The sequence below is a fragment of the Amphibalanus amphitrite genome, unplaced genomic scaffold (assembly GCF_019059575.1).
Source record: "Amphibalanus amphitrite isolate SeventyFive unplaced genomic scaffold, NRLGWU_Aamphi_draft 000236F_arrow, whole genome shotgun sequence".
Lineage (NCBI taxonomy): Eukaryota > Metazoa > Arthropoda > Thecostraca > Balanomorpha > Balanidae > Amphibalanus > Amphibalanus amphitrite.
The window spans coordinates 715,115-740,831 of NW_024881731.1; the positions used below are offsets into that span (position 1 = coordinate 715,115).

Here is a 25,717-nt window from a genome sequence, read left to right on the forward strand (position 1 = left end):
CTTCATAAAAACAAGTGCGCCATGTAACTTGGGACAATGGATTATTTTTAGAACGAGGGTCAACTCCCAATTGTCATCACTGCTGCTATCTGCGTCAATATATGGGCCTTGAACTTCCCCATCTACACACATGCCTTGACACGAACATGGCATTTTGTTAGCTATATCAATCATAATGTTTCCGGTCAGGAGCAAGCGCTGCCCTCTTCCCGACCCCTCTACCATTGCAAAAGCTACACCACCCGCTTCCATAGCCACCCTCCCACCAATCCATCGCTCTCGTCCGGTGCTGACGGCCAGAGCCGGCGGCTGCGGTGGCGTCCGACGCTTTAAACACCACCTCTGCGGTCAGGCCGGGCGTCGGGGGCGGGCCGGGGCGGGCCGGGGCGGTACTTTGGGTGGTTTGGGGCGGTGCGGGGCGGTGGGCGCTGACAGATACCGCTGCAGGCCGGGCGGGCGGAGGAAGCTATTCACGCAGCCAGGTGGCCCCCTTCATCCCACCTTTGTCAGAGGCGTGTTTAGTGTTTGCCTGTAGTTCACTATGCTGAAAGTATCGGTCGCCATAAGAGGCCTGTTTCCACAGCGCCAGTAGACTAAATGCATAAAAACATGAAATCCCTTTTAACACGCCCCTGAACGGTATCGGGGAAGCAAAGTCCTGATTTTGGAAAGGATACCAAAACTTGTCCTTTTACAGTTCTATTCGCTGAATGGGTCTTGCTACCTACTCATAAAATGTCAAAGAGCGTATTTCACGCTCATGTAATCTTTTAATGTTAAAATCAAGGCCACCTCACACCACACCTTACTTCGCTCAGTCGTCCATCCCTGCACAGAAGCCAGCATTCCTGACTTCTGTCATTTATCTATTTCTGTTTGTCATCTGTCACCATCGGTCATCTGTCAATAGTTGCCGTCGTCTACCTCAGCACTACCGGCGCGACAGCTGGAGAAGATTTCTTTTCATCTTCCAGGTCCGCGGATCGTCTTCAATGCGGCTTTTTGCCAGCGCAGCGACCCGTAAACAGTTTTGAATAGCCGCCAGCTCGGTGGTGTCGGGGACAAAATGGCGTCCTGCGAACTGGAGCGTGCTGGGGCCGGCGTCTTGCCGATGATTAATGAGCGGCCATTCAGACAGAAGTCCCCAGCGTGCGGCAGAGGAGGCGCTGCCTTTCTTCGGCCACCATAAAGGAAGCGACGGCTACCGAGGTCGTTAGGATGCTGGTGTTGGGGCTTAGCGAATGTAAACATTATGAGAACGGTTGGAGCTGGTGAGTTTTTGCCTGGAAATTATCCCGAACTTTTCCCACAAAATTGTAGCGTACCACTGCGCCGGTGTTACTGACTTATAGTAACATAACAGTCTCTTCACTACTGGCGTTTGTATGTAGGTATTGTATGTATGTATGTATTACAATAATGGACAATCCACGCGTGGGTTTGCCTCGTAGCATTGCGTATGCCAGACCCGTAGCAATGGTGTTATTGTCCTGTGATGTTGCAGTCTCCATACCATATTGGTGCTACTGCCGTGTGTCAATATTGCAGTCTCCGTACTATTGGTGTTCTATTGCAGTCTCTGTACCATTGGTGTTACTGTCCTTGGTTGTCTTGCAGTCTCCAAATATCATCGATGCTACTGCCGTGGTCAATGTCGCAGTCTCAGACTCATTGAGTTATTGTCGTGTGCCAATATTGCGGTCTCTGTACGTTGGTGCTACTGTCGTGTGTCGCACTGCAGTCACCGTACAATCGGTGCTTCTGTCGTGTGTTAGGGTTGCAGTCTCGGCAATATTGGTGTTACTGCCGTGTGTATCAGATACCAACATAAGTTTGATACGTACTGCAGTCTCCGCACTGCAGTACGGAAACTGACTCTTCGTACTATTGGTGTTATTGCCGTGTGTTAACACTGCAGTCTTCGGACCATTTGGTGTAACTGTCGTGTGTACGATTGGTGTTATTGTCGTGTGTCTGTATTATTGTATGTGTGTCAGTCCTCGGACCATTTGGTGTAACTGTCGTGTGTCGACGTTGAAGTCCCCCTACCACTGCTTCAACTGTCGTGTGGTGACATACCATTTTCGTAGCCTATTGTTGTTACTATTATCAGGCATAGCAACAGTCCCCTTTTCCTATTAATGCCGTGTTGAAACATGAAATCTGTAAGTTGGCAGCAACTTCTTCAGTCACACTGTAAAAATCGAACTCTTTCAAACAGAGTGCACCACAAGCACGTCACGCAAAGTTGCCTCGTAGCAGCTCGGTTTTTGGGCGGAGGAACTTCTGTGTTCCCCGCGCGCGTGTCTGAAACTCACGCAAACCATGCAGATTGCAGGGGCAGTGCTCAGTGTGTGTACTTTGCACGTAGATTAGCGCATAAGTGCCTACGTGCTCTATGGCGTGCTGGGATCAGTGCCCCCTCACCGCTGACCGGTTGGAAGATAAGATCATAGTACGATGACCGGCCGACGCGGCCCGGGGCCACGCTACCGACAGAGACAGACACACAGAGACAGACACGGAGGGCCCACTACCGACAGAGACAGGTAAGGGAGTCATGGCACAGACAGAGAGGGGATCCCATGCACGAGAACACCGGAGTCATGTTACATCCAGACGAGAGACTTACCAGGGATCCAACAAAGCTGCCATTAGGCACTGCTTATGCCACCGATCTCAATTCGCCAGCCCGAGTGGCAAATGACACTTAGTTCACTTCAGTTTTGAGCCTTTTCATCTATTTGTTTTAACGGGTGGTACAAATTATAAGCTAGCAAGAGGTGCATGCTGTATAATTGAGTACATTACAAACTTGGAAGCTGAGTACGCTAAAACAAATTCATCGAGCACTGACTCTGTGATTTTTAGTATGGGATTATAAATCATGTTCTCCATCGAAGCGTTAGGCTTTCTGGTGTAAGGTTTTCATGTTTTCTGGTGTAGAATATGCTCTTTTTATTCTTTTTATGCATGGCAGTAGCTATCACAACGGGTCAGATAAAATCGTTTCCTGCGCCCTCAGCACGAGGCTCGCATCTGTGGTCGCCTGTTTCCTTGTTCTGTGTGATTAGACTTACAAGGGAACTGCATGCAGCATGAGGCGTGAACCACATCAGCATGTCATCAGCCGCGTCTCTAGACATCAGTGCTCACTGCTGTCCTCATATCTCCCCTCCCCCACTCCCCTATACGCTACCGTCGACGTCCTCGCAATCTCGGCCGCCGACTATAGCGTAAGCCCTAATCTGGTTGTCTCATATGAGTCTGGAAGTCTGCCCCTCCGACCGACCGACTTCCCGAGACTCTTCCGACCCGGAACCAGGCCAAGGGATTACAGAAAATCACTCATAACCACAGCATGCAAGCGACACGCGTGGATTGATTGAATAGAGAATGGTGTAGTTACGCTGCTGAGAGCGCTCTCTGGTCGTTCAGAAAATTCATCCGGTCGTATCATCTTAGTTTATCTCAGGCAGCTTTTGCCAAATTGTCAGGGAACTCAGATTTGTTTTTCAATAGAAAAACACAATTCTAAAGAATAGTGTTTTAACTATTGACAACAAACCTTCGGTTAAATCTTGATTAAATCATATCATCTTCTAATGGGCGTTGTTTGAGTCGAAACAGCTTCAAATGTGTGACTTAAAGACGGGATTTTCAAAGATTGTCCGTGTGGTTGACGTAGCTGGTTACGTGCCTTATTGGGTAATAAAGCCAGTTTCAGCTTCTGCTTCTGCTTGGATGCTTCGGATCACCGCCTAAGTAGCTAAGAGGTTTGCTTTTTTTTAAATAATATATCAATTCGAGGTTGAGCAATGTTCGATGGCATACTTCAAGCAATCAATTAAAATGCTATCACGCTTGGAATTCGGAATATTCATTGTGAGCACATATTGAATTTCAACCTCTGGGCCAGCCTGTTTGTGTTTGATGCATTCGCGGAAAATGAACATGTTACGTGCGATGCCAACCAGTCGATTTTACGAACAGGATAAGCTTGTCTTTTTCCCACATTCAAACGTATCATACCGATTTACGTATCGTTGAGGTCTTGAGCCATTGCACAATTGACCAGATGATCGGATCAGATAACCAGCTTACTAATTACAGAAAATAAGTCTTGATATGTTTGGAGCAACCGCTGCACACCGCATAGTTACATTTTTCACTTGTCAAATTGTGAGAGCCTGCTTCACGGAATTTCACATTGGTAGCACCCCCATGATGAGTGGTTACATATCGAAATAGAGCAGTGGAATAACCACGGGAATAATACAGTTCACAGTAGCGTCATGTGACCTTTACCGGTCAAATAACAAATTATGTGAGAAAAGCAAGGGTCTCCCTGAGCCAGCATTCAAACGCAACTGATGTAGTGACAAAGGAGTGAAGGCCGAAGTTCCACATCTTCAGTTTTTCAGTGCGTTTACCGCTATAACACCAGAAAGTCACACCCATTCATGGGGAAGTCTTACCGAAAAGCCCCACCGCACACTGAACAATTCCAGTAGCTCCATCGAACGGATCCGCATTTGCCACCGGAAAGTCCCATCGTGCATTAACTAGATGATAGATGATTGTAGTCGCTTCGTTGGACAATGCGCACTGAAAATGAACGATTTTGTTATGGTATGAAAATTATGTGCGAATGGTGAGCACTTGTGTCTTTTACTCTTTTTCACTTCCCGTCGTAATATCCACTTCTTTGTGGTTGTTGGGTGAAACGAAAAATAGCATTAACTAATACTATCAAGCTGGATAGTCTCATAGCCTCACTGGACAGTGTCGCGAGCAGAAGTCCTACCGGACAGTCCAACCGGACAGTCCAACCGGACAGTCCAACCAGACACCCACCGACCCCACCGGACAGTCCCACCATCCCCATCGGATAGTCCCACCAACCCCGCCGGACAGTCCCACCGCTTCCCTGGCGTGCATTCCACGCATGGCGTCAGCTCCGGCCGGCCATATTTAACCGGACCGTGACCGGCCGACGGCGCCGTCTCAATGCTAAGAATGTCGTCCCGAGGGAGCTGGAATCTGTCGAGCCACCGGTGGCCCACGCTGGCTCTGCCTTTGGCCGGTCACCATGGCCAAGTCTGTGGGAACGGGCGCACAGAGCGAGGCCCCAGTCATGATGGCACGCAGAGGAGACAGAGCGAGCGCAGAGACAGGCGGGGAGGGCCGGGGATAACGTGGCACATGGCTTAAAATGGACGAACCAATGAAGTATTTCAAATTCATGTATGTCATCATTTTCCAACTCTCTTATGCTGCTGGAGCTCGTTATAAATTATGAAGCTACCATATGTTTTCTGCGACACCTGATGCAATAGCTTATGCAATAATACTCAATGTTTCTTGTGGCATAAATAAGTCAATACAAAACATATGCCTTTATGGTTTATAAACATTCAAATTGCGTCTCGAATTAGATACTTTGCAAATGTTGCTCAAACTCTAAGCAAATGAAAACAAGAAAAGTGTTAACATAGGGACAAGCCCAGTCAAAAGTGTTACACCACCCCTTGCCGTCTGCAGGCAGGTATCATACGTCGGCGTCACCTGTCAGTTTCTGTCAGCGCAGCTGACAGTCCTGACACGGTGTTGTCATTCTGCCATCCCTCAGCCCATCCAACGCTCCCCGCTCCTCCGTCCGGCCCACGCCGCGACCCCTGCCGTGACGCGCCCCCAGGGCAGGTCCAAGGTCAGCCAGGGTCAGCGGCCGCCCGGTGGGGGTCAGCCGCCCCTCTGCGACCGCACACAGCCGCCAACGCAGCGCCTCGGGCACAACGGTATGTGGAACGGGCGGAGATCTTAGCGTCTACCGAACTGACAAAAATCATCAGCCATCGCACACTATTACACTTGCCATACCTATGCAACTGCACATGCCAACTCCAAAAATACAGAAACATTAACTTCGAATAAATGTGTTTCGTGGAATCAGGAAGAGAAACCATTCGCAAAAAAATACGAAAAGTGTTTTCTTAAATTTGTAATAATGGGTTGATAGGAATAAGAATAACTCCACCGGCAAAAGCTTCCTTTCTCTTATGGAAAGACTCCGTCGTACCAATCTCAAAATCCACTCAATTCACTCACAAAATCCACGAATGAAACTAAAAAGGCAACAAATTGGAACAAATAAGAACAAATGAAGGAAACAAATGGGAATCTTCCACCGAACATTTGAGATCTTACTTTAAACTCAAAGGTCAAACCACAACTGGGCGCATTATTTAACAACCCGAATGCCCACACACTTGCCTTGAGTCACGTCTTCGAGTAAAGTTTGATATGCTCAAATAGGTATCAACTGCGTATCTGAAATGAGTTAGCTGAAGACTTTGAAACCACTTCAAAACGACTTCAACGGACTTCAGAGCCGTTTTATTCTCAACCATTATTGGCTGAACATTTAAATCTAAGCGTAACAAATTATGAAGCCATTAACTTCAGGATCCGTAAATTTATGGCTCAAGCAGCTTAGGTTCAATGTCCCTCTGTACGCGCGTGCTCCTTGCCCAGCATTGAGCGCATTCATATCATATACCTTATATCACTGTTACGAGTCAGATCGCATTTCGGCTACGTTTAACTGGCCCGTACCTACTCTGGTTTCCCGCGTGCATTGGTGCGATGCTCATCAAACTGAAAGGCTTCCAATAGATCACGCTTTATGGGGCGTTATACGACTCGACGTTACCAATGTAATTCAAGCTAAAAATGCATATGTGGTGAGCTCCATTGCGGTTAAAATGATTGCATAAAGATGGTCCGGCCAACCGCATTTCATTGGTTAATTTAGACACCAGAAGACAATACCGGGCTGTCTTATTTGATGGCCAGGCAGGAATTATAAACATGCGATTATTTACCTTAATAAGTGCCGCAATACGTAGCAATTACCACCTACTGACTTACTGAGTGTATTTTAAACGTTGGTTGATCCATGCGCGGTGACTTACATTAACGCCTTTATGCTTGCTCTATTCGCAGTGTCCACTGTCCACACTATGTTTTGTCGGTGAGCGGGTGTATATACTTTCGTATGCTCACATAATTCGGGGCAATATCTATAGTCAACTTCATTGTGAAAAGCCACGACGGCAATGCAGCTTTGCGGGCTTAACCCGCCATTACTCGTGACCTTTTATAACAACGATCTGGCAGTTCCACGACAAATCAACAAATAAAAAATTAAATTTGCACCCTCATATTTTATTCTTCGTTGAAAACTGGTGTAAGGGGTTGTCATGGGCGGGGAAGCCAGCTGTGGCAAGGATTTTTTTCTTCGAACAACGGTTTCCGAGATATAGCCTCGGGCAATTCCTGGATTTCGCGCTGCAGCCCTATGTTTGGCGGCCTATAACTCAGAAACTATTGGGTTTTTATGATAAAAACTTGATATGGTTCAACTCACAATCAACCAACAAACATTTTGGCTATCTCGGAATTTCAATTTTTGAAAATTTTGATCACGTGACCTTTTGTCCTATTTTTCGAAGAGTGGCCTTGATATTTTCCCCACTGAAAGTTGCAATTTTGTCTAATGACGATTAAAGCCTTATCGATTGTCATTCATATGCGATAATAAAAAAGTGGTTATCGCCCTGCGTTGACCTCAGGTTAGGTCATTTTTATGACCTGTCCATTATTACGAGCGGGAGCGACAGCGAGATCTCGAGAATAAAGCAAGATAGCGACAAGCGGTAAACGGTAAAGGGTACACACGGATAAGGTCTATAATTTTTACCGAGGTCATTTTCAGGTCAGGTCAAAGATGACGTCACAGGAGCTAAAAGGAAGTCAAAATGCGGCACTATACATATATATGAAGTTTTTCTCAAATAACTTTCAAGGTATCCCAGCTAGGAACAAACTAATAGCACCATCGCGATCCTCTCGTCGATCCGCATCGAAACATATGTATGTTGACCTCGAAAGGTCGAAAGGTCAAAAGTTGACCTTAGATCACGTGACCTAAGGTCAACTTTTGACCTTTCGACCTTTTGAGGTCAACAAACATATGTTTCGATGCGGATCGATGAGAGGATCACGATGGTGCAATTAGTTTGTTCCTAGCTGGGATACCTTGAAAGTTATTCGAGAAAAACTTCATATATATATGTATAGTGCCGCTATTTTGACTTCCTTTTAGCTCCTGTGACGTCATCTTAGACCTGACCTGAAAATGACCTCAGTAAAAATTATAGACCTTATCCGTGTGTACCCTTTACCGTTTACCGCTTGTCGCTATCTTGCTTTATTCTCGAGATCTCGCTGTCGCTCCCGCTCGTAATAATGGACAGGTCATAAAAATGACCTTACCTGAGGTCAACGCAGGGCGATAACCACTTTTTTATTATCGCATATGAATGACAATTAACAAGGCTTTAATCGTCATCAGACAAAATTGCAACTTTCAGTGGGGAAAATATCAAGGTCACTCTTCGAGAAATAGGACAAAAGGTCACGTGATCAAAATTTTCAAAAATTGAAAATCCGAGATAGCCAAAATGTTTGTTGGTTGATTGTGAGTTGAACCATATAACGTTTTGATAGTAAAAAGCCAATAGTTTCTGAGTTATAGGCCGCCAAACATAGGGCTGCAGCGCGAACTCCAAGAATTGCCCGAGGCTATATCTCGGAAACCGTTGTTCGAAGAAAATAATCCTTGCCACAGCTGGCTTCCCCGCCCATCACAACCCATTAGACCAATTCTAAGCAAAAAATAAAATATGAGGGTGCAGGGCACTTGTCGATTTGTCGTGGAACGCCCCAGTACCTACATGCACAAAGTCCGCTGACCTGGTAATGAGTGCCTCTTGTTTATGTTCACCAATGGCTAGTTTGTTTACATAGCGTCTTAGGTGAATGGGACGTGACTGAGCATAGACGGTACCGAGACGTGAAATTGACAGGCATCGCTATTTTGGGACTTGCAGTAACAGCTTTTGTTCTTAGTTGGCGGCAAAAATCAGAAATTGCTTCTATATGATTTGAATACTGATCTTGGTGTGGCAATACGACAAATCACGTTCAAGTGTTACAAGTCTCTATCGTCCAAATTCCTAGTCTCGAAGCCGTGCGGCCATTGAACATCGACTGCAGGTAACGATTCGCCGACTCCGGAGATTCAGAACGCCAGCGCCATCTGTCTCGCCGCTGTACAGAGACACCTAGCGGTAATATCTAAAAATATCAGCACCACCTTATAACCGGGACAACCTGTCGCCTCTGCTGATAATGAATGGTATGCGACGCACAGTGCCAATTCTTAGAGCCAATAAATAATTTTCCGATGTCAATGTTGAAACTCAAATGTAACCTGTTTCGAAACTCAAGCAGTATCACATCGCAAGAAGGCGCAACTGTTCTTCAAAGTTCGAACCTCCAACTCTGATGTCTGGTGGTCGCGTCTAGCATCGCATCACATGAATCGTTCATATACTGCTACCGCACCCCTTAAAAATATTCCTCACACTTTAATGACGATAAGTGAATATATTTTATAGCGCTGATATTGACAAAGGAATACAACTTGTGAGCACACAATTCCTGGGGATTTACATAGATCCAGTAAATGAGTTGGACTAATATGCAATCAAGCAATGTAGTGCGAGGGTAATTTTTGACAGCTTACAGCACTTCAGTGACATAAGTTGATACAAACTCAAATATTCAGCACACGCTATTGATTGCATGACGAAGTTCGATTCTAAGCCAGCCTGCTGGCACAGCATCGGCAGTTAAACCCACTAAAAGCATTCTTCAGCAAGAAAATTTCCGACGACCATTTTGCTTTTCATTTCAGTAGCTGCTCAGGGAAATGGTTCTGGTTCCCAGTTCAATTTTGTACACATTGGTTGGCTGGGACTAAAATATTCGGATAATCGGTGGCATACAACATCCAGTCGCTTTGAACAACACAGAGAGCATTTTTCACATCGCCTACGTGCAAACGCTAGTGACCGCTACGATTATCTCAATTAATCTCTCAGATATCATTCGCCTGAACAGTCGTCACCGTAACAAAATCGTACCACACCGCACACGCCTTACAGCAATCACATACAGACCCATACAGGCTCATCACTCCCTCGTACTTTCTTCTCCCTCCGCATCCAAGTAGAGGTTACTCCAATCTCTCAACCACAGTTCTCCATACATGTTATCCGCCATTCCTCACCGTCCATCCCACATATCGTCTGACTCGATTTAAAACATCCACACCGCCCCAAGCCACGTCGGTCCGTGCCGAGCAAGCAGTGGAGACCACCGCTGTGAAGCCGGTGATTGTTTCACGGAGTATTGACAAGTTCGTGAACATGCACCGATTGTAGCTCAGTCTTCCATGATTGGATCTATTCCGACGGCGATGGGTTTGCTGCGGTTTGAGGCGAGCCAGTCGCTGAAGCCGGTCGCTGCGTTGGGGACGTCTCAGTTTTCTGAGGAGATGACTGTTTCTCCGGTGATTGTTTGGTAGCCGGTGAGACCGCAGCTTTGTTCGGAGACAGGCTCTGCTCAGCCGTTCCCTGTTGGGTCGGAGTGGCACCCGGGGTCGGCGCTGGACCGCTGGGAGCGGGGGGACGCACCGTCACCGCCGCTGCCCTCACAGTCGCCGGCGAGCGCGCCGCTAGAGCCGGCACTTTCGGCGGCACGCTGGTCGGTACCGGCGGCACCTTAACCTCCCCCGGCGAGCCAGCTCCCGGCGCTGTCTTCCCCTCGGGGGAGGCCGGGGAGTCCGCTGCGCCCTTGGCGGCCGGTCGACGCCGCACCGTCTGGAAGTGTCCCTCGCTCCCGGAGGAGGTGCTGTCAGCCGAGGGAGGTCGGCGAGCCGTCTGGGAGCACGGGGAGTCAGGGAGGGAGACGGGCGAGTCGGGGTCGACGGGGGCGGACACCTGAGGGGATGGGTGGCCCGGCGGCGGCAGTCGGTCCGAGTTGTAGCTGTAGATGACGCGCAGCAGCTCCCGCAGACCCTGCCGAACGGACGGGAGGGAGAGGTCAGTATACATACATTACACACGCATCAGTTGGACAAGGAACGAGTCAAACAGATCATCCACACTATCGACAGAATATGAAACCGCTCAGCTCTCATATTCCTCGGGCTGGCGAGGGACAGCGCAGCTCCCACATTCCTCGGGCCGTTTATAAGGCGAAGGCGGAAAAATCGACGACCACACACATATCCTGGACTAGTGGGCTCAGGAAAAACGAAAAGCAGATCAACCAATCCAGCTTCATTCCTAGAAACCCATTCAAGATCTTACCTACATTCCACCAACAGCCGTGCTACACCACCACTCTTCCACCCCAGGTTACCTTATTCTCCCTGTTGAGCTGGGCGATGGTCTCCTGAGCCCGGTGTTCGCTCTGTTCATCCAGCTCGACGGCCCGCCGCATCACCAGCGCCATCTCCTGGATCTTGTCCGACTGCAGCTGCAGGAGAGCCGTGTCCGGGGACTGTAAGGAGTGGTAGGGAAGGGATGTGTCAGTATCACTCTGGATATTCGCATGTCAGTGTCAGTCCAGGCAATGGTAAAGTCATTGGCTGTCAAAACGGACACCGGTTGGTAGACGGCTCGGGACAGTAAGGGGAGAAACGCAAAGGGACTGAGAAACCACCGATAAATCAGACTTAACGATACCACCTCTCCCTAGGACGTTGTACGGTAGGCTATGGAGCCAAAGTTAGTACGTTCCGTCGTTTTCATTCACACTGTTTCGTCATTTCCATCCTAAAGATAGTCAAATCCTTCTCCTCCACGCCTCAACCCCTTGCTCCGGGCTGGACGGGCAACTTTATCCCATGCGGGAAGCTCCCATAGGAGCACGCCAGTAGCCGGGTGCGGTGAGTGTTATGGGGGCCGCGTGGCCTGTCCAACTGGACAAGCTCAGCCCCGACGAGTCACCAGGGTGCCCACCCCGACCAATGTCTCCCCCTAATTCCTGTCATCCTCCCGGCTCTAAAATGGTATTGTTAGACCGAAAGAGCCAAACCCAACAACACAAATAAACAAAACCAAAGTTAGAATCAAAGCCATTTATGCCTTTATGAGATGTAGCAGCGTCTACAGTCCAACTACCAACATATCCGCGCAGTCAGCTGATGCTGGCTCCTCACAGCTGTCATCTATCCCGTCAGTCACCCACCACCAATACACTCTCCCTACCTCACCTCTCTCTCTCTCTCTCTCTCTCTCTGTCAGTGCGCCCATCTCACCTGCTGGCATGTCCCGGCGCCGGCCTGACCGCGCCGCTGCTGCTGTAGCTGCAGCTGCCGGTCCGACTTGTTAATCTCCATCAGCTGCGTCACCTGCTTGCGGTAGTTGGACATGACGATCTCCAGCGTGTTCTGGTGCTCTTCCAGCGAGTTACGCAGCTCCTTGTTCTCCTGAGGTGACATCGGCACACGGTCAGCAGACGCATGGTTTCAGGCTGACAGAGGTCACTTCGGCTGGGAACTATCATGAAAGCAAATGAACAAGCAAGCAGTGCAGTGATATTGGCTTCGACTACTTATGTGTAAAGCGAACATTTCAACTGTCGCAAGGTCCTGGTCACGAGTCCCGCCCGGAATCTAGAAGACCAAGCTTTTCAGGTTTTTTTCAGCCATATCACAGTCTTCTATTAATCTAATTTACCGAGGAATATCGTGTCCAGCAACACTGGCCCGACTCCGCACTGACCTGCTGCAGCTCCCGAAGATGACGGTTCTCCTGCTGGATTCCCTGCACGAGCGCGTCGCGTGGCTTCTGGTGAGCCACTTCATTCAGCTGACCGACCTCCTCCTCATACTGAGGACAGGGCGGGACACAGGTCACATACTGCAGTATGAGACACTGTGCAGAGCCCAGCCAGACTAAGCAAGTTTTGAACAAATTTTAGGGTTCAGTCTGACTATGCATGACTCAAAGGGACTTCCATAACTTAGGTTAGACTAAACAGAACACATATACACAGCAGTAGACCAGACAAGGTTATGTTGAGACACAGTTCTAACTACAAGGGTGAGGGGTCAGTTCAACTTCAAACAGTGTTCCAAAATTTGTTGTTTTGGGTGGGAAACGACATCCAAATGAATATCATTTCACACTCTCACCTCCAATTTTGAAGAGCAATTTTCCACTCCCAATATTACGAAGAAAAAGCATTAGCGTGGATAATCGTTGTACATCTCATATTTTATCACGCATGGATAAAAATTAATGCTATCGATCTTTTCCCATCTTTCTGGGCCTCACCTTGGCCAGCTATTTTCCACTCTTATCCCCATTTTTGGAAAGCAATTTCCCCTCTGACACCCAAGCCAAAATGCAATTTTGGGACACTGACTTCAAACTATACAGAATTCAGCCAAACTGCACAGAGATCATACAGAATGTGCACTTGTGCAGGGCCAAAACAAACTCACAGGGCTAAGAGAGACTTTACAGGGCTCAAAGACTGCACATGTCCAAGACAGACTATACAGAATTCAGCACGATGGACCAACAATTTACTGTCAGGTGCACAGCAGCCCTAACGTTGTTTGCCTGTGTGGAACACACTCAGCCATTGAGGCATGACAAACTATACAGTGAGCAGATATTAGCTCTGACATGGCTACTGTTTTGGCAACCAGGACCTCAAAGACATTACTCATCATACTTTGAAGTCTGGCTGATGACTTTCAATGAAAAAGGCACTTTGTGAGGAGGGAAAAATAGGATAAGAGCATCAATAGGTCAGATCTCTGACTTTATTACATATAACTAGTTGCCTACTAATCACCATACTTCTTAGTAAGCAAACAATGAACCATAGGCTAACCAATGCACCAAAATGAACAATGAACCATAACATGGCGTCATTGTCAACACACTGTCATCAACATACACATATCAGATTGGATACAGTAGGTAATAAATAAAATGCTAATTACCTGTTTCATGGCATCCACCTGCTTGTAGAGGCATTGAGCTTGGGAAATCAGATGGTCTGCCAGTGACTCATGATCTTTAAGCTGTGTACACAATGTCTGAGCATCACTTATTATGTTCTGCATTGTGAGTGACATCTTTATCCACAACTCTGTCTCTGAAAACAGAAAACCAAGTCAGAAGTCAGAATGTATAAATATACAGGGTGTCTAGTACAAAATGACCGTTTTCCTTCCTCTCTGGCTTCAAAACCAGTTGGAATATTCTTGATCTGTATAGAGCAGCACCCATGTCTGTTTAGAGACTGTGAAGACCATCTTTTGCAGGTTCAGGAGATGACTGGAGCGATCATATGAATGATAGGGATACTACATAGGGATACTACATTCAAAGATATTGAGATATTGAGATACCAAGCATTTTCAATAAAGTTGCTTATGTGCTAATTTATCTCAAACACCCTTAGGAGAATTATTCATGGATCAAAGTGGAAGATCAAGATATCTTTTCCCACTACGGAATAGGATTCTGAAAAATGAGTGACCGAGGAGAAGGTTTTTAAACTATTGCGGTATTCATGATTTGATAGGTAGTTGATACCAATACCAATGCTAATAACAGTCAGCAGTCATTGATATTTGAATCCTAAGATTGTTGAGCTGTTCAAAAAACATACCACAACAATTAACTCTTACTTTCAGATTTCCCAGATAACTGTATCCCATACCAATACCTCCACCCTCTACTTGACCTCCCAGACACGGTCGCAATCATATCAAGAACCCAATAATAAATTACATCTATGAACTGGCAAAACCAGTTTTAAATGCTTACACCTAGGGTAATATGACTGTTGGGCAAAATTTTAATAATTTCAAGCTGGAATTACTTGGTTTAATTTCAGATAAAACTAGTGAGTTAATTTGAATTCTAGCCATTCTAGCTAGGACTTACTGCTGCGCTGCCAAACCCCAGCACGGACGTATAAATAAACGTTTATTTATGCATTTATTTATACGTTATTTATAATCATATGATTATGCGACTATATTGATATGATTTACGACGATTATTTATACGTCCATGGTACCGAGATTCTTTGCAGAATTCAGTACCAAGCTGAGGCGAGACACCTCATTGCAATTTTTAGACTGTTATTGTCCAGAGCAACAATGAATAAAATAAATGTTTCCTTTAATCAAATAATGAAGATACCATTCCCTAATGACACGAACAAACCCAAGTTCTAACGGACACGCCTAAGAGCTGGACTTTTTGATGACGTCTTCGGGTGACGTCATGTCGTGTGTGACGTTTCGTGAGCAGGTAAGGAAAAGTCACCACCGCTGGCGAACATTTGGTGCGGTAAATGGCAAACACAAATGCTGCGCAGAAAAGACAAATGTGTAACTTCAGACAACATTCGTTCGGACGACAATGTCAAGGCGAATCAAGAAGCTCTTCATGCGATTGTTAGTTATCTGTCGTGCTATTTTAGTATGATTGTTATTAGCAGTTTATTTGTGAAATGTATTATCAAAATCAATGTTTATTGAACGCAGATTCAGTTTATTTTCAGATGTACCTAGGTACCCTTACACTTCACTCATCTCAAGCTGTTCAAACACCCTTGACAAAGTCGATTAAGATGAAACGTTGGGTATAATTTATACTGTGTTTTCTCTGCATTATTAACATATTCATCATATATACAATATAAGGGCCACATGCTTTTTACAGGGAGACATGTCAGACAGCCCAGTAGGATGAGGCTTCGTCAAGCGTCATTTTTAGCAAAGCTTTTCTTGCTTAAAATCCAGTCTGCAAAACATGGCAGGGCTTACACTTTGGCTTACACTTGACTCCCAGCTGTTGTGTCTTTGCTATGCGATGTTAAACATATAAAACATCTTACTATTCATGTATGCGCCATGACTCATGTAATCTTTTCACAGCCAAGACGCTCCTAAGGTACCTACTGGGAATGTGGGGAGTGCAGCAGCATCAGTGCAGCACCAATGGTCGGATGCGACGGCTGCGATAAATGGTACCACTTCCGTTGTGCGGGACTGACTAAGGAGCCAGGTAAGCGCAAATGTTTTCTGTCTCAGTATTTTTGTTGCAGCTATAGTGATCAATGAAATATTTTCCGCACTGTTCAGCCAAACATGTATTTCAAACAATCTGCTTCCCAACCAAGGGCATCGCCACAGGGTGGGGGGACGGAGGGGATCTCGTCCCCTCCACTTTTTAAAATTTTAGCGTTACGCCTATGGCGTTGCATGGAAAGAATCGACTTGAAATGGTCCTCGTCCCCTCCAAAATGGTCAATGTCCCCTCCAGTCGTCGCAACGTGGCGTCGCCCCTGTTCCCAACTACACAAATTTAGTCAACCAATGTACCAATATGGAATTTTCAGGTTCATTTGAATGAAATAGGAACAATGATAATTGTAGATTACGTATACCTGCAAGAGAGGAAAACAGAATACATTGTATTGCTTGTCCTTCACCAATACTGTTATTTTTCCATTTCTAGAAACACCGACATGGCGATGCAGGTGGTACTGCCTGGTGAGGCCGCGGTCTCCGGAATCGCCTGCAGACGAAGTCACCTGGCGTCCATCTGCACATCACTTGCAGCAGTGAGGCCTGCTGACAGCATCTGGCAGTGTCGGCAACGTGCCAGCCAGCTATCTGGAGTCCTGCTCACCGCAGGTCGCCGACAGGAGGGGCGACGCATCGTCTCCGAGGTCGCCTCAGCAGCAGTGAGACCCCACTGGCCGTCTTCTTAGGCTTCAACTAGATTGCGAACAACCTATGCTGAGACAACGCCCATGACGTGTGATCCGGTACCGCTACCGCACTGCGTGCCTGTGCCCGCCGTGAGCCGCTAGTGCATGGGTTCGACCATGAGAATATGTGTTTATGTTGCTTTTACTATTGTTTATACGTTGAAGTGACGAATTGTTTATTTTTCGCAAGCCTCCGCTGTCCGGTTGCCTGCAGCTCCATGCAACGCCAGCTGTACTGTTGTTTTAATGTTGTCTCTCCGCTCAGCTGTACTGTTGCCTCTCCGCTCATATATGACACCCTCTATATGAATGGCACTACTGATTGTCACACCCACTGTCCGTATTGTCCGTAGTGGTGTCTACGCCCATGTTAATACAGCGTGCAGAATCCAGATTCTATTGAGGAGAGTTGAGCCAAGTCACCATAGGCTCGGGAAGAGAGCAACGTGGAGGCCCACTGCCCCTTCCCCGGCCCCCACTGGGGGCGCCAGCCGGCAGCCACTCCAACTTTTGACTGGATGTCAAGAGCGTCGCCACGAGGGGAACGAGTCGCCGGCCAGCCAAGGTAGCCAACGGCGTGTGAAGGTTGCCTGACCTCGAGGAAACTGAGATGGCATCAACGGAGGTTTTATTAAGTTGAGGCGACCAAAATTCGAGCGGCAGCAGCCTGGGCACCTTCACAGATAGCAGTGCCGCGTATCAGGGCGCTTTCGACGTTGAGCTGGGCGCCGATCATCAGGACGCCGGGGGAATATGACCCAATATCCCCCGTAAATATGTGCCTCGGAAGGGAGACCCAACCATAAAACTGAAAGCTCGCCGTACTTTATCCACTATTTTTCGAGCAGGTCCATAGATTTCCGTCCTCAAAAGTGCGGGGATATTCCCCAGTGTTTGAGCTGGATGGGACTATAGTGGCGTTTACACCGACAGGAGATTCCCATTGCCGGCTGTGGGAAACTACTGTCGGTGTAAACGCCATTCATATTTCCTGCGTCACTCCTGTGGGGACGCCCTTACTCCATGGTGCCGAGCTTATCAATTTGGATATCAATGGAATCAAAATCTCTTATCGATCGATGAAGAACTAAATTACCCCGACCCGGAGAGCGTCTTTGGAATCAAAGCAGTAGCACATGACGCAAGACTTTAAGCAAATAAATCCTTCTTGTCTAAAATAAAACATTTGTGTATTGATAAGAACGTTTTATAAGCAATGGTAGCAAGATTCTCCATGTATTTGGTTAAAGTGATAATTTAGTAGCAGATACTTACCGTCGCATTTCGTTTTTTTAATTAATAATTTATATTGTCAGAGCTAACAACATGTCTCTTCACTCAACAATAATTACAAAAGTGAAAAAGAAATGATAAATTGCTTATATTTTGGTGAAACTAAAAATTAATTCAGCACATATTTTTTTTACAGCGTTGAAGTCCAGCTCCAAAGGACAGCTGACGATCGTAGCCGAGCAGGCTGTTTGGTACTTCTTCACTAACTTCTTAGAAGTACCCGTTAGTACCGATCATGTCTCACATAATAAGCTATTGGAACAAAAATATCCATGTTCTTCTAATTATTCTCCTTTTACACTTCAAATTAATACTTTTGAAATGAATTTACTAATTAATTTCACAAAAACGGCTTGAAATTTTACAACGTGAAAATACTTATTCCAATCACAGTGTATATAAATATACAGTGATTCCAATTTCCACCATGAAACCACCACTATATTACTTGCTTACAGAACCGTGCGCACAGTGCGCGCAGTTTTATCGTGACGTCAGAGGGTGCTTCCTCAGTGGCGCCCCCTGGCGGGGAACGCGTGCAAAAAGTCCAGCTCTTAGGCATGTCCGTTCTAACCAGGGGGGTACGCTCCGGCTGTTTAGCATTACGAAAAATGGTGACAGACGTTTGTGGAGGATTGTCGACGAACTCTTGTTCCGCGAGCAGTACTTACACACTAGCGGAAAATTCACCAATCAGCGCTCGGCAGTACTCGACGCTGATTGGTCCGACGCTCGTGACGAAATTGCGGGGGACCGCAGTTATTCTCTATGGACCCGAATAGGCTTTTGGATTTCGGAGGAGTTTCTTTAAAATTATATGCTGTTTGGAGCTGTTTTCGAGATGAAATATATTTCTTATGACTGTTAGCTATATAATGACACCATAAAATCATGATTTTGATAAATATTACCGATGTAATATCGCCCGAAAAGACATGCTGTCATGGCACGGACTGCCCTGCGGCTGATGTGGGGCCCCTAGTGCCAGCGTATGGTAATAATGGGTTGACGAAGGGTTATTGGAGAAACTTAGAGCCCCATCAGCATTCAGTATAGGGTCATCAGAGGCCGGGAATGTCCATCAGGGGTCTGAGTAGGTCTGTCATAGGGGCATAGGTACATGACACATCATGGCCCATGGGTCAATGTAGATCCATTAGGGGCCGTTGAAGGGCCATCATTGTTCAGCGTGGGCTCGCAATTACCTCTGATGGGCATATGCCGTGCCCCGATGGACTAACGCTGGCCCCTGATGAACCATCACCAGCCCCTGATAGGTCTACAAAGCCCCCTGCTGGGTCCAAATTGGTCACTGATATGCCCAAATGGGCCACTGAGAAACCCGTACAACATCCCTGACTGCACCTGCTGGACCAATGCCGTCCCCTCATGGGCCCACCACGGCTCTTGAATGACCTTTTCAAGTCCCCTGAAGTGCCTTTATTGGCCTAAATGGCCCCTGATTGACTGATGTGGTCCCTATTGGTCCTATATGGCCCCCATGAGCCCTCAACGTCCCTAAACAGCCTTACATTATATGCCACTGGGCCAGCTGTTGGGTCAGCACCGGCCCCTGATAGGCTTGCACTGGACCCACCGGGCCTATACCGACCCATGAAGGGCCTATATCGAGCCCTCATGGACCTCCGATGACCACACGCCGACATGTGTGGCCCCATCAGCAGTGGTCCGTCTATCCCATGTACTTACGGTCTTTTTGGCCGATGCGACACCGGTAGTATATAGAAATGTTATGATTAAATGTCGTTACTACACAGTCAAAAGTCACAGAAAGAATATCCAAGCTCAAAAATGGCCTCAAACCCAACAAAAACTGGTATAAATCCCCTTCAAAAGTCGTAAGTCTATTAAACGCCATAGGGGAATAGCTACAGTCCCCCGCAATTTCGTCACGAGCATCGGGCCAATCAGCGTCGAGTATTGCCGAACGCCGATTGGTCGATTTCCGCTAGCCTGTAAATGCTGCTTGCGGATATAGTTTTGAACAAGTGAGGGTCGCGGCTACTAATTATCGCTTGTCACCACTTTTTCGACGGGAACGTTCTACCTGGTTTATATAGCCTTGGTTCTAACAAACCCCTAAACGAAAAGGACGCCATTTAATTGCGTCCCAGAAAAGCTATTTCTGGCACCTAAAAGCTGACTCGCCCCAAAATTGGTCCTCAGCACCTATTTGGTGGATACCAGCACCAATCATGGAAAATGACCTTAATTAGCTGTTTCTAGCACCTATTCATCGGTACGCCTTACTCTTTTTTCTGAATCTGGCACCTAAATGCTGAGCGTAGCACCAATCTAGTAGAAAAATGAACTACTGGCTGGTAGAATCATGTTGTTCTGGTATAATGACCCCTGGAGTCTAGCCTAAAGGTTGCCAGTGCAGCTACACTCTAAGACAGCCCCGTAGTGATCTCAGCATTGTATATGACGTTTAAGTAAGCAAATAATATTGATTTGTTCGAAAAAAACAATGTCATTTTAATATTTAAAAGTATTTATTTGTAATGCTTAAAGGGAAACATTTTTGTGAGTAATTGTCTCGATTTTCACCATTAAAACGGGTATTGCATTTTTTGACGTCATCAAATAGCTCCAAAAAAAGAAATGTAATGTTTTCATTCCGTTCGCGTATTTACAAATTGCAACCGAGCTCCGCGGTGGGGTAAGGTGGGCAGGGGTTTTCGCACTACGGCTGCGGTTGAACTACCGTCTGTGGTAGAAACTTCAGGATGATGGCGCGTTTCATACGAAATCTGGCGCAATGTTTATTTGCTTCTGAACTTGTATTGTATTGCTGTGAACTCTTGAAGTGGGAGTGTTTCAATAACAGTTTGTGGATTATTTGGGTTTCTTGATATAAAAATCGAATAATATTATGAAACATTGTGTGGAAACCGCAAATACTGATATAATCAATTGCTTAGTTTGGGAATTGATACACATTTTGTAGAGGTTTGTCTGGCAAATGGTGTAACAAACTTCAAGCCTATCATGATCTGAAGCTGTTGCAACAAATCAAAATTGCTTTGATGTTCCATAGTACCTTGTTGGAAAGACTGGAGCATGGTTCAAGATGATGTGTAAAAATTCAAGATTTATGCAAAAGCTTATGACCGAAGAGCGAAAACAGTTCTATATGATTGCTCAATGAAACGTGGAAATGGACGACAAAAGTAGAGTTTCAACATTCCAGCATGTGAGAATAACTTCAGAACTTCATAGTTCTTGTAGAATTGCATTCTCCTTTTGTACAGTTCTAGGTTTTGTTAGGGTATTTCAATTTCAATGTGTCAGTTGAGATATAGGTACATTGCGGACAAAATTTAGAATCATTGCATGGTAGATAGGTACTTGTTCGGTAAAAAGGTATGTGATTAATGCCACGAGAAAGTTTTTTATGATTAAATATATGTTCATTGTTGTACCTACAAAAATGCAAGCTTACTAGCACCTAGTTATTGAATCAAATCGAAAGTATTTGCTATGAATGTAAATATGTACCTGCAAAGTATGTCAATAAATTTGTGTGATGTTGACCAGAGAGCTGTTGCTGTATCATCTGGGCATTTATGTTGCTTCTTACATTAGGTGTTAAGCATAGTAATTACCTACGGGTGTACTTTGTGCCAATATCTTCAATTCACAGTGTATGCAGCATGTCTACAACCCTCACTGATCCTGCTATAGCTATAGGCATTTGGATCCAGCAAGACCAAGGGCATGAACTTCACAATTGCACAACCTTTTTTATGCACCACTAGTCACTTTTTTTTCCTTAAGGTGCACATGGCAGTGTACACAATAATGTGCAGAGGGCCTACACAAAAACAACATGACTAGTGTGCACTATGATGCACAGCATTGTACCCTGATTATTTGAAGATTCTAATCACTCAACAGTCAACAGTCAGGAGGTCATTTTTGAATGTCACATTTATTATACATCACTTGTCAAACAAGAGCATGATGACACACATTTTGACAAGCAATCATGGTAATATTCCAATAAGTTGGACACCTCCCGGCTCCCTGGGCGTGATTTTCCAGGAAGGTACCTCTGCAGGTGTTGTGGTAGGTTAGGTTGAATTGGGGTTAGGTGAAGTAAGGCAGTCAGGATCAGGTCAGACCGTAAAACCTGGTCAAGTTGATTTTAATCTTTCATTCTAATTTGACATAGATGCCTATTACCTATGTTTTTGCTCCAGACTGAACTTCATTAGGCAATGAGTTCATTTTGTGTTGTTTTTTATCTGTCTTGTTTTGTGTTTTTTGTCCCTTATGTTTTGCCCTATAGGCAAGGGTGGAGCTTTTCCAGCGAAGGTGGTGCTGGTGGGGCAAAAAGCTGTCAAACCTGCAATGCTCGGTTGTTAAGTTAGATTATGTGCAACACTGAATCAATTCTTTTAATTACAGAACTAACATTTTGAATTACACATAAATTTCAAAGCTCCTCAATGCGAACAACATAGTGGTTTGCTAAGCAACGAAGTTCTACAAATAAGCAAAAGTTGGAGGGGCAGAACGCTTTTTTTCTGACAGCTTCGTAACATGTTACGAAGGCACTAAAACTACTTCAGTACAGGGTGTAACGAAATTATCCGGACATCTATTTTTTCGCCATATCTGTTTGCACAGTTTCCTAATCCTTTGATGTTAGAAGTGGGAATATTGGATGAATACGTGCCTCTGCTATCGGTTTTCAACTCAGCAGTGACCTGACCTTGTCATGTGACTGTTGCTCTGAGTAGGAGTCGATTCACAGACGGGTTCACATGGTAGTTTTCGTCCAAGGCAGTTGCGAGAAAGGGATACAATCTCTCCTTTCGTGGTAAAATTGCATGGCGGCATCCACGGCGTCATGAGCCAGAAGCTGGTCTGCCAGCAGCAATGTCCCAAAATTTGTTGACTTGGGTGGGAAACGACATCCAAATGAATTTCATTTTCCACTCTCACCACCAATTCTTAAGAAAAATTTCCACTCCCAACCAAGAAAACCTATATTTTTACCTATTGAAAGAGCAGTGGTGTGGATGACCGGTTTAGCGTCCAACATTCTACACCCTAGAATAAAATGCATGCTTTTTGTCGTTTCTCACTCTTTTTGGATCTAATCACATCAGCAGTTTTCCACTCTCTCCCCTCTTTTTGGTGGGTATTTTTCCCCTCTGACACCCAAGACGAAACTCAATTTTGGGACACTGCAGCAGCTGGACATCAGCAGCAGCCAATTGCACATCTGCCTGAGGTGTAATAATCTGGGACTTAGGTGGCAGACTCAGCCCAGTCGCGACCACAAAAGCCGCCCTTTGTCAAGTGGTGAGGAGAGTCATCAAGATAGCGGCAAGGAAACGGCACCAATCAATCCGCAAATTGACTCGAATTCTTACCAAGTCAGATAATATGAGATCCCATATCATGGTTTACCGCTACCCGCCCTTTAACTTGGTTCTAGTGCCCTTCAAACTGAAAAAGACAACGAAACTGACGGGAAAACAACCAGTTCACCACCTTTCGCCTCACGCCAGATCGCGTCCACTGGTTGAAGAATGATAAGGGTGAGGTGGTCTGGTTGGATGGGTAGCCGTTCGAGCTGTATTATCCTTTGAACCGTCAAATCGGCCATGTATGGGCGGCCAGCCGCTCGAACTTGCTGGCCTTCGCCGCCGTCAAACATCCGGACAACATCCAGAACTGGAGCATGTTCAGCTGCCTAGCGATCCTCCAATAGAACATAGTGTCACAAAATACCGCCATCAACGTCAAGTATTACCGGAGAAACATACTGGCCAATGAATAGTCGGAGGCGCTCAACCAGACGGTATAGGAGGCCCTCCTATACCGTCTGGTTGAGCGCCTGAGGGCTCGGTTTCTGAACGCGCACTGATGCCTGATTCAAGCCACGCTGTCTTCATGCGGGACGGCGCGCTACTTAAAAGTCCCTAAAAGAACGGGAAGTGATGCCGATAGAACCTTCAATCATTCTGGGCTAACGCTTATGACTTGGAAAAAGTCGCGATCCCAATTCAATCGAAAACCTGTGGGCTCTTGTTCAGTATGTATGTATGTATGTATTGACACCAAAAGCCTTCCACATATGGCGTGGCGATTACGGCTTAGGTGACTGAAGAGACGCCCGCCACAAGCATCGCCCAACCGCTGCCACAGGTTTAGACGGCGTTGGTCCGCATCAAAGCCAGTGTGCTGGAGAATACATTGGCTGAAATGCTCCAAAACATTCGCCACTGTGTTTTTATGAAAGGTGGCTACATGCTCAGTCAAAATAAAAAGTACCAGAATGTTTTGCTTTTTAATTACAGCGGGAAGAAAGATGTCCGGATAATTTCGTTACACCCTCTGTAATGTTCAAGTGGTTGCTAAATTCGAAATCAGCTCCAAAAACTAGCCTAGAAACATGTTAAACTCGAAAAAGTGAACCGAGGTCATCAAAGGTCATTGAGCTGACCTGACCTTCATGTGACACCCAGTACCCACCCTAATGCATGGGACCAGCATCATATCACATTTCAACGCTTGAAACCACGTAAAGACTGCAAACGCGCGGCTAATGCGAGCCGACATACGCCGAATCGCGATTCGGGCCAAACATGGCCTCGAGAAATAGGTCACAGGTCAAAGGCCATTTGGGTCAGGGTCATGAAATTTTCAGGGCAGGAGTAAAATTGATAAAATCGGGGGTATTGAAATTTTCGTCGCGATCGGACGGTTTTTACGCGAGTTACTCACGAAAAACCGATGGGGTCCGCTCAACGCCTCCCCCTATACGGGCGAGGGAAAAGCGCAACCAAAAAGACAAAAATATGCACATGCGATAACCTATACTGCGAAAAAAGGTGCATCATTTTTTAACGTCGCCGACAAATTATAATTACCCCAAGCTCAGGCAGATGTATGGTAGAAAATACCCCAACTGAAATACACTACGGCGGAAATAAAATACACTACGGCGGAGCTCGGTTGCAATTTGTAAATACGCATTCCGTTCAAGCCTCAAGGCCGCTGAAGAAACGCGAGATCTTGCGTGGGACATTAGACGCGTTTACATAAGGTTTGTTGCAAGCTTATATCTCCGTCCGTGATGTTGCAAAATATGCCAATGGTGCTGAACAATTTACAAAATGATCCCTTCTAAATATTTGAAGACCACTGCATCGAAATTATCGCCAAATTAACGAGCTAGAACCTCGTCAAATATGCTATGTAAACCGGGTTATTGTCCGTTGTTTGCCGCGCAGAGTTGTGCCGTGGTTGTGCCTTTTTCATCCGTTTCTTACTTATGTGTGCATGAAACTTTGATTTTGTTTTTGGTTATTGTGTGGCCGGTCAGTCAAACGCCCCTGTAGAAACCGGATGCTGCGTTTGATCGAGATGGAGTCAGACGATGATTGCAGAAAGCTATTGAAAAGAGGGCCGGTTGCGTGGCATGTCTGTTCAGAGTTGACATTTTGCTTTACTCCAGTTTATGACCTGAGAGCCTGGCTGGAAGTGACGGATCCAAACTTTTCACGTTAAAATGGCTGAGGGTGCAATAATCTCTACATAGCGGGCTGGTATGGGAGCGTCTTGCTATGCTGCACCATAGCTGGCTAGTGATTCTCTTTTGGCTAGAAATGGCATTAATCATTATCTCCACTGGCGAAAATGGCACTTGACATCA

General features: G+C 46.0%; 1 protein-coding gene across 6 annotated transcripts; it reads right to left on the minus strand.

The window, feature by feature from the left end:
* Nucleotides 1-9,493: 9,493 nt before the first annotated feature.
* On the minus strand, nt 9,494-15,247 carry LOC122385981 (FGFR1 oncogene partner 2 homolog). 6 transcript variants are annotated; one of them, XM_043374743.1, is made up of 6 exons: nt 15,190-15,247; nt 13,937-14,091; nt 12,702-12,809; nt 12,236-12,406; nt 11,335-11,475; nt 9,494-10,988 (listed from the first exon to the last, which is right to left on the minus strand). In XM_043374743.1, the coding sequence occupies exons 2-6, from the start codon at nt 14,069-14,071 to the stop codon at nt 10,374-10,376; spliced, it is 1,170 nt and encodes a 389-aa protein (XP_043230678.1). In that variant the 5' UTR covers nt 14,072-14,091; nt 15,190-15,247; the 3' UTR covers nt 9,494-10,373. The 6 variants fall into 6 exon arrangements, with proteins under 6 accessions (XP_043230678.1, XP_043230674.1, XP_043230675.1 ...); XM_043374739.1 differs by having other exon boundaries at nt 15,174-15,223; XM_043374740.1 differs by having other exon boundaries at nt 15,170-15,195.
* Between the last annotated feature and the right edge of the window lie 10,470 nt (nt 15,248-25,717).